The sequence below is a fragment of the Pyxicephalus adspersus genome, chromosome 7, assembly GCF_032062135.1.
Source record: "Pyxicephalus adspersus chromosome 7, UCB_Pads_2.0, whole genome shotgun sequence".
In the NCBI taxonomy this organism is placed as follows: Eukaryota; Metazoa; Chordata; class Amphibia; order Anura; family Pyxicephalidae; genus Pyxicephalus; species Pyxicephalus adspersus.
The window spans coordinates 33683842-33691728 of NC_092864.1; the positions used below are offsets into that span (position 1 = coordinate 33683842).

General features: G+C 38.3%; 1 protein-coding gene across 1 annotated transcript in view; it reads left to right on the top strand.

Annotated features, from left to right (window-relative positions):
- MGAT5 (alpha-1,6-mannosylglycoprotein 6-beta-N-acetylglucosaminyltransferase) overlaps positions 1–6048 on the top strand; it is a 98243-nt gene extending 92195 nt beyond the window's left edge. Inside the window, exon 17 of the mRNA XM_072418078.1 lies at positions 118–6048. Within this exon, the coding sequence (XP_072274179.1) occupies positions 118–316 (199 nt within the window). The 3' untranslated portion in view covers positions 317–6048. The remainder of the gene's footprint in view (positions 1–117) is intronic.
- The last annotated feature ends 1839 nt before the right edge of the window (positions 6049–7887 follow it).

Below are 7887 nucleotides of genomic sequence, written 5' to 3' on the forward strand. Positions count from 1 at the left end.
TTCCTTTTATTTACTTTAAAGTGTCGCCAACAGAAATGTGTGCTGTTTATAGCCAATAAACTTTTAGAATGTTTGTATTATAAAACAGTCACCCATTTATGACCATTTTATTCCCAGGTTCAACATTCAGTGCCAGACTTCAGACATTGCAAATGATATCGTGGTCCCATCCATTGATGAAAACAAGAAGCACTGTGTCTTTCAAGGGGATCTATTATTATTCAGCTGCGCTGGATCCCACCCCAGCCACAAGCGGGTCTGCCCATGCAGAGACTACATGAAAGGACAAGTTGCACTCTGTGAAGACTGCCTATAGCATCCTCTATGCATCTCCCCATCAGATGGGGTGTTTTGGTGGCTAGGTGCAAAGGCACATAACACTCTCCTGCACTTTTAGCCTGTTGGAATTTATGGAAAGCATAAAGGGTTTTACTTTCCATAGACAGGCACCAAACGCTGTTTCCGAGGGGTCCATCCCAAGAAGTGCTCTACAGAAGCAATTTTGTAAGCCGAATCCCTGGAACGGACCACCTTTCATCCTAAAGCCTTCCACCTCTGCGCTACTTTAAAATAATATAAAAAAAGTGCAGCTGACGTTATATTTAAAAGAGATCTATAGATTGTTTACGCAAGGTTATTTTGGTTTTTTGGTTATAGATGTGGCGGAGCAATCTTGTCTAGCGCGGTGATTTAGGAACGCTAGGACACCATACTAGTATGAGATGAAAAAGATGGATCATCTGCCCCAATTCTGGACGCTGTACTAGTAGATGTTCACCGCATGCTGCAAAGGCCCACCGGCCACTAGCTGTAACAAAACGCATGACTACTGTAGACTATTGATTGATGACGACGTAGAGCAGTTGCTGGTGTCTCGTTAAAGAATCGATATCTTGGCATGTGTGTGTGAAAATCAGTTTGGGAAAAAATTAACGTGTTTACAAACCACAAATCACTCTTCATACACTCTACAGAGTAACTCCAATCGTCACACTGCCAAGCAATAGACCACCGCTAGCTTGGTTTTTCCCAGAACCATTAGGGAATAACAAATTGTGTAATAATATTGCTGTCCTAGGTAGTGAGTGAGGTAGTCTAGACAAAGCAAGTGCTTACCCAAGCGGTAGTAGTAGACAGCTACAGATATATGTATAAAGCTCGTACGTCGTTTTCTGTTTTTTGGGGTTTTTTTTCTTTTTTTTTAATCGACCATGTCTGTGAAATAATTATGTAAATATTTAACGTGGAATATTTTTATTTAGATATTTATGATACCAAGAGGGTGTACATTTTTTTTTTTTTTTTTTGTGCGCAGAAAAATATATTTGAATTTTGATTATATCTGTCATTTGCGTTCAGTGGGGGCAGTCATATTTTGTTAACTATTTTTAAGGCTTAAGCAACATTTAATCATTAAGTGAACCTGCACTCAGATCCTAACGTAAAGCTTCACTGTATAGCGAATGGTTTGTGGAGATCATACCTATATCAGCTTGTTATATATATCAGGACATCCCCTTTAGAATATTATGGCGTTGCTCCCTTCTCAGCAGCTCTATCAGCCTGCACACGTCTGGGAAGGCTTTTCTAAAGTTTTTTGAGGGTGTCTGTGTGGAATTTTGTGCCTGTTCAGCTACAGTACCAATTGTGAGGTTGGGTACTGATGTTAGAGAAGACCTAGCTTGCAATCTGCATTATGATTCATCCCAAAGATGTCCAGTAGGGTTGGGATTTGGGCTCTGGGCTCATTGAAAGGCCTTTCAAAGTGTCACCAAAGTCCCACTTTGAACTTCAACAATTCAGGCAAGTGGTTATTACAGAAAGGAACAGGCGATGTCCTTTCTGCAATAACATGTCTTACCTGTCTGATCGCATCAGGAATATGTGAAAGGGCTCAACTGCAAATGCAAATTCAGTGTCATCATTTGGTTGCTGGGGAAAACTCTTCCCTCTTCAGGAATGGATGAACTCCTGCGCATCTCCACGGTGGTCAGATCACCCCTGCATGGCCAATCAAGATGGGCAGAAAAAGAAAGATGGCAACTCCCTGCGAAGGAGAGCCGATAGGTAAGTGCCACAGGGTTTTGTTAAGCTTTAAATTGCTCCACACCAAACTCGTGTGTTTATGGACCTGAATTTGTACACCGCGTCATAATCCTGCTGGGACAGTAAAGGGTCTTCCCCCAAACGGTCAGCGTCCAGTGCTGAAAAATGTCTTTGTATACTGTAGTATTATCGGTACTCCTCACTGGAGACATTTGAACTCCATTTTGGAGAGGTGCCCCCATTTTTTTGTCCACATATGTGTGTGATGGTTGTGTTCACATACACTTGGCCATATAGTGAGTGTAATATTCTTGCTGGAATTGATAAATACTGAAATACTTTTTTTCTTGAGAAAATGGTGCTCAGGCTACTTCAGATAATTTAAAGTCTAACCATGAGTTGATCCCTTCTAAAGAGGAAGGTTAGATTGGCGGACACAGCTGCTGATTAGAGACCATGTAAAAGAGTTCCCTTGGTTTGGATGACATAATCAAACTGGAAGGAAATCTGTTTTTCAGGAAAGAAGTATTTTAGCTCTTCTGCATCTATTTATGCTGTAAACATACCTTTACAGTTTGGGTTTGTACTATACTTTAAAGGATCATCAAACTTAACAAAAAAAAAATATTCCTAATACATTGGAAATGTAGACGGGGTGGCGGCTTATGTTTTCCCTCTGGCGTTGGGAATTACTCCCAACTGTGCACCATTCATACCTTCAATCCTGATAAACTCTATATAAAGTGCTGTTAAAACTCATACACAAATCTTCTCATTTGGATTTGTTTTAAAATGTGTTTAAATTTGTTTGTTTGGAATGTAACAGGTGCTTTTTATTATTGCTTTGGCATACACAAAAGCCAGTACAGATGGCAATGACTTGGATATTATAAAGCTACAGTTCAATTACAGGTATCGGCATAATATGTATCAGCTATGCCAGGGAGTCGGTCTGCTTGTTGCTCCAATAGTATTACTTGTATGCATTTTAAAAAGTTACCCATAAAGCCTGCAAAGTCAGTCTGAAGGTTTTCTGAATAATGGTTGGGTCCTTCTGGGTACATTTTGCAGAAAAGGCCAAAGCCATTCTTAGGGGATATTCAGACTGGTAGAGTACAGCAGTGCAGGTAAAATTGGTGTGTTAGTCTGGGAAATCTTACCGTAGAAGAGACAAGTGATTTTTTTTTTTGTCCCTTTTCCTCCTTACTTGCCTTTCCATTAGATATTGGCCCTCTGACATTCGTCTCTGCTGCTGGTGGTATGAATCGGCACCTTAAAACATTCCAAATTTTCTCTAAAAAAAAAACCCAGCCGAACACGTACACTGCCATCCTCCACTTGCTAAACTTGTCACCTTCCAGCGGTCTAATATCTTTAAAAAAAAAAAAAATTGAAAAATTAGATAATTGGGCATTTTGTACATCATGTGTTGCACTGATTTAATTTACAAATTAGGATATAATTGTATAGAAATTAATTTATCAATGCTTTGTCTTTTTAACATGCTTTCACATGTTTTTGATGTTCTTTTTTTTTATTTTGGTTTTCCACTTAAGTAACTTATTTTTTGCCGCTAATGGTGGAAAGTCTATACAATACACACTGTTAAAGACGATGAGGACCTCATTCTCTCATATATGCAAGTTAATTTGCACATGTATAAATAGAGATGCATTTTGTGTTTGTTTTTGGGGCGGGAGTAGTGTAAATTTCTTACTTTTTATGTGTGTGTTGTCTTGAAATTGTCGGGATGTATATGTCTTAATTTAATTTTAATACAGTATGTGCCTTTTAACTTTTGAGGTTGTTTTGTGATGTGGGCATGGCTGGGACACCTGTTATGGAACGTGATGGCTGGAGATATATATGTAAAATTTTAGTACGGGCATCTATTGATGTTTAAATATCACATGTGAGCTTCTTGTATCCCTCAGATTTAAAGCACAACTACTGCCAAAACATGATTATATATATATATATATATATATATATATATATATATATCCTCCTTATTGACTTAAATCAGAATCCGTACCCAGGGGCAAAGCTTTTAAAACCATAAATGATATTTGAATGTTATCAGTTTAATGTCAGTTACTATATCTCCAGAAGGTTTATGGTTTCTTTTGCCAGGTTTTGTTTTCAGGTTTCTTTTCTAATACTAGTGAAAGTCAATAATGTTATTCTAGTCTCACTTACAGACTTTATGTTCCATAGTAGAATATATTGGTCCACATGAACCAATGACATTTCTGATATCAGTAGTTTCCTTTGAGTACACTGTTCTAGAAAATCTTTAAAAACCACAAGAAAAACACGAGTGAAAAGAGAAACATGGAAACAGAAGTATGTAGTGAAAGATAACAGGATATAAAAGGTTTCAATATGAGCAGTGCATTAAATGCCTACACCATTCCGTATATGAGATACTTCAGTCACATTACAGAGGGGATTTGCAGCTATAGTGTATACTTGGGATTTGCCTCTGTTGAGAATTTTGCATGGATTTGATTGTACGAAGGTTACCAATTTAATCTTTTACATTAATTACTAAACCTGAACCCTTCATTCTTATAACTACCAAACCCAACCCCTATATGAACCCTAAACTCAACCTAGCTTGCCTCACCTGTGAACATCTGGCTGAATTCTCACCCCAACAATTTTAACTCTGCAGATTTTAACATTTGACACCTTGTCTAACTCCAACAATAAAGTATTTTCCTAATTCATACCCCAGTCATAATCTCATGTCCTAAAACTCCTTACCCCAATTTCTTGCATAAACTCCACCTGTAAATCTCAAATCATTATCCTTAATTAGACTCCATGCTCTACCTTTAAAGTGCATTTGGACTTTTGGGTCCAGCCTATGGAGATTAAAACTTTAACACCATTAACACTTGAAGCCATTCCTGACCTCTGTAGCTTTATGTTCCGTGGATGTAATTGGTTGAAACCCAAAGTTAAAATTAAAAGATCACTGTCTCTAATTGACATATAGAAAATTTTGACACAAGAAAAGTTTAAATACAGCGCGACTTAAAGGATAATATCATCAAGATTTGTTAAAAACAAATATAATTTATTTAAACATCTTAAAACAGTATTCTAAGAACAATTATTTAAAAACAATACATTTGCACGGGTGATTTTAGACTCCTTGTAATTATTGTGAAAAGAGGAGTCTTAGGAGGAGAAACTGTCACCAAAAAAAAGTATTCTATGCGTTTTGCATAACTAGGCTGCTTCCTCCGGAATGAGTAACAAGGTTCCCTGGAGCAATCTGTCCTCAAAGTTCACAACAGAGGCACTGACATTGCAGCTTTCCTGTCCCCTTATTTTCTAAGGTTAGAGCCCGCATTTATGGGGTGTTGCTCTGTACGGTAGAGCTGATAACCATTTAGAAAGCACCCATTCCCAGCAAACTTGAGCATTACAAACCATTGGAGCAGTGAGGAGAGAAGTTGTCTGAAACAATATCATAAGAAACTTCATTCCTATTATTCTGTCCTATTATATTCCTTTTGACAGATAACAGGACTAAACCCTACGTTGCAATTAACCTTATTTTATTTCCAGCAGTCTCTGAAAATTGCTGCACGAGCTCCCTAGATGGCAGATTCCATGATGTATTGCAGGTAAGAAGATATAGTCCAGGAAAAAAACGTAAAGAAAAGTTCCAGGTTGGCACTGATCCATTTTAGGATCCTTGTTAGACAAACCTTCATCCAAGCCATTCTATTTCTTTGCATTTCTATTTGTCACCTTCCCATGTCATGTGTCCCAGCTGCCCGCATTTCACAAAGTAGAGATTGTAACAAGTGGTATAGTGTTGCTAAAACATTGAGTTGTACAAACACAAAAGTGTACACATCCAAGCGCTTGTAAATGTCTTATTCTGTATCTCTAACATGGATCATAATGCTTTCACTTTTCATTGTTGTAGAAAAAAAAATTCTAGGGAACTTTATTTTTCAATAAATCCTTTTTCTGGTGTGAGATTTTTTTTTTCTTGATTTGTTGCTGCCTGGAACAGTAGGATGGTACTGGGGTGGAAATACTGTCTGCGCTGAACAGGAGTTGGATAAAAGGGGCCATGCTGGCCACAAGGTAGTTGTTGAGGTTGATGGGTTTTACCCTCCTGACAAACATAGATTCTTGGTAGACTAATCAGCATTTTTTTTCCACATAGTGTTAACTTATTACACGCCACTTTTTTTAAAGACATGATAAATTCCCAGAGAATCTCACAATCCAACCACCCTATCATCCTATAATGTCCTTAATCATGGTCAATGCAATTGTGTCTCTGGTGTGTTTTGGGATGGAGAAGGAAACCTGCACAACTCCATACAGTGTTCTAGTTGAGATTCACACCAGGGATCCTACCATTGCACCAAACCACAACTTTCTTTTGGCTTAGTAATAGCACTTTATATCCATGGGGGTGTAGGTTAAAGACTGGTGAATGTTATGTGACAAAACTGAACTCCAGCCATAGAACAACATAGACATACACACGAATACTTTAGAAAACATATTTTTTTAGTACATTTTTTAAAGTGTTTTTGGCTGTGAGAAATACAGTCAGACATTATTCTGCTGCTGCAGTTTAGTATTGGACATACATTGTGCCTCTCCCCCTGATTTTGCAGTGACTGGAGAAGAAGCAAACTAATCATCACATCTGTCACTGTTCTACTCCTATCATGACACTTTGTAAGCATTTGGGCAATGACAAGCTCACTTGGCACTGCTTCTGTGTGGTTTTTTTCCTAGCCTAAGCTTTGCTATACCGGGAATTGCATGGGACTGATACCTTGTTGCTTTTCAAATATATACATTTATTAATATGCTTAATATAGTCCTTGGCATTGGTGTGCCTTGTTATCCCTGTGACATTCATAGAACCTGTCTGGCTTTGGATTTTTTGAACCGTTGTTTGACCACAGAGAATTCATCTAGTGTTGTGCTATGTGGACTACATGAGTGGCCCACATTTGTGAAAAAACTGCACAGTACCTTTTCGATCACAAAACGTGTAATGTGCTCTATGTTGGTGGGCTAGGAAGCAAAGTGAACCCTTCCTAAATGGGGGACACGAACTGTACCAGACCTACCACAAGATTTAACCATTCCCCATCCCTAACAGGCAAACCTACCCAATGTACACACCTTTAGTAGATGCTGTACTATTGCTTTAGTCAATATTTTTGGAATAGAAGCAGGTAAGAATCTGAAATAATGTCACTATTCTTGCATCGTGTGTGTTTAGTATAGACAGGAAGGGATGTATAGAGAATATAACTCCAATATAAATACATGACTGGATGTAATTGGTGTGTAAAGACTGAGCAACATCTCCAAACTCCGCGCCTACCTGTCTACAGAAACCACCAAACCTCTTGTACACGCTCTTATCTGAAATACTGTAACATCATCTTCTCTGGTATTTCACTAACCCGACTCTACTATCTATTATGAATGCTGCCATCCTTCCTTCCCACCGCTCCTCTTCCGCTGCATCTTTGTAGTTCTCTTCATTGGCTTTTATTTCATCTTAGAATCAAATTCAAGCTCCTGTGCTTTGCCTTCAAATCGCTCAATAACTCCTGTCCCACTTACCTTTCTGACCTGATAGAAAAAAAAAAAATCTCTAGCCGCTCTCTTCGCACCTCTAATGTCCAATTACTGACTTCCTCACTTATAACCTCATCACATGAACAGCTCCAAGACTTTTCTAGAGCTGTCCTGACTCTGTGGAATGGTCTTCTTCATCCTATTTGGCTTGGTCCTACTTTCTTCTCATTTAAAACATCACTCAGAACCCATCTTTTC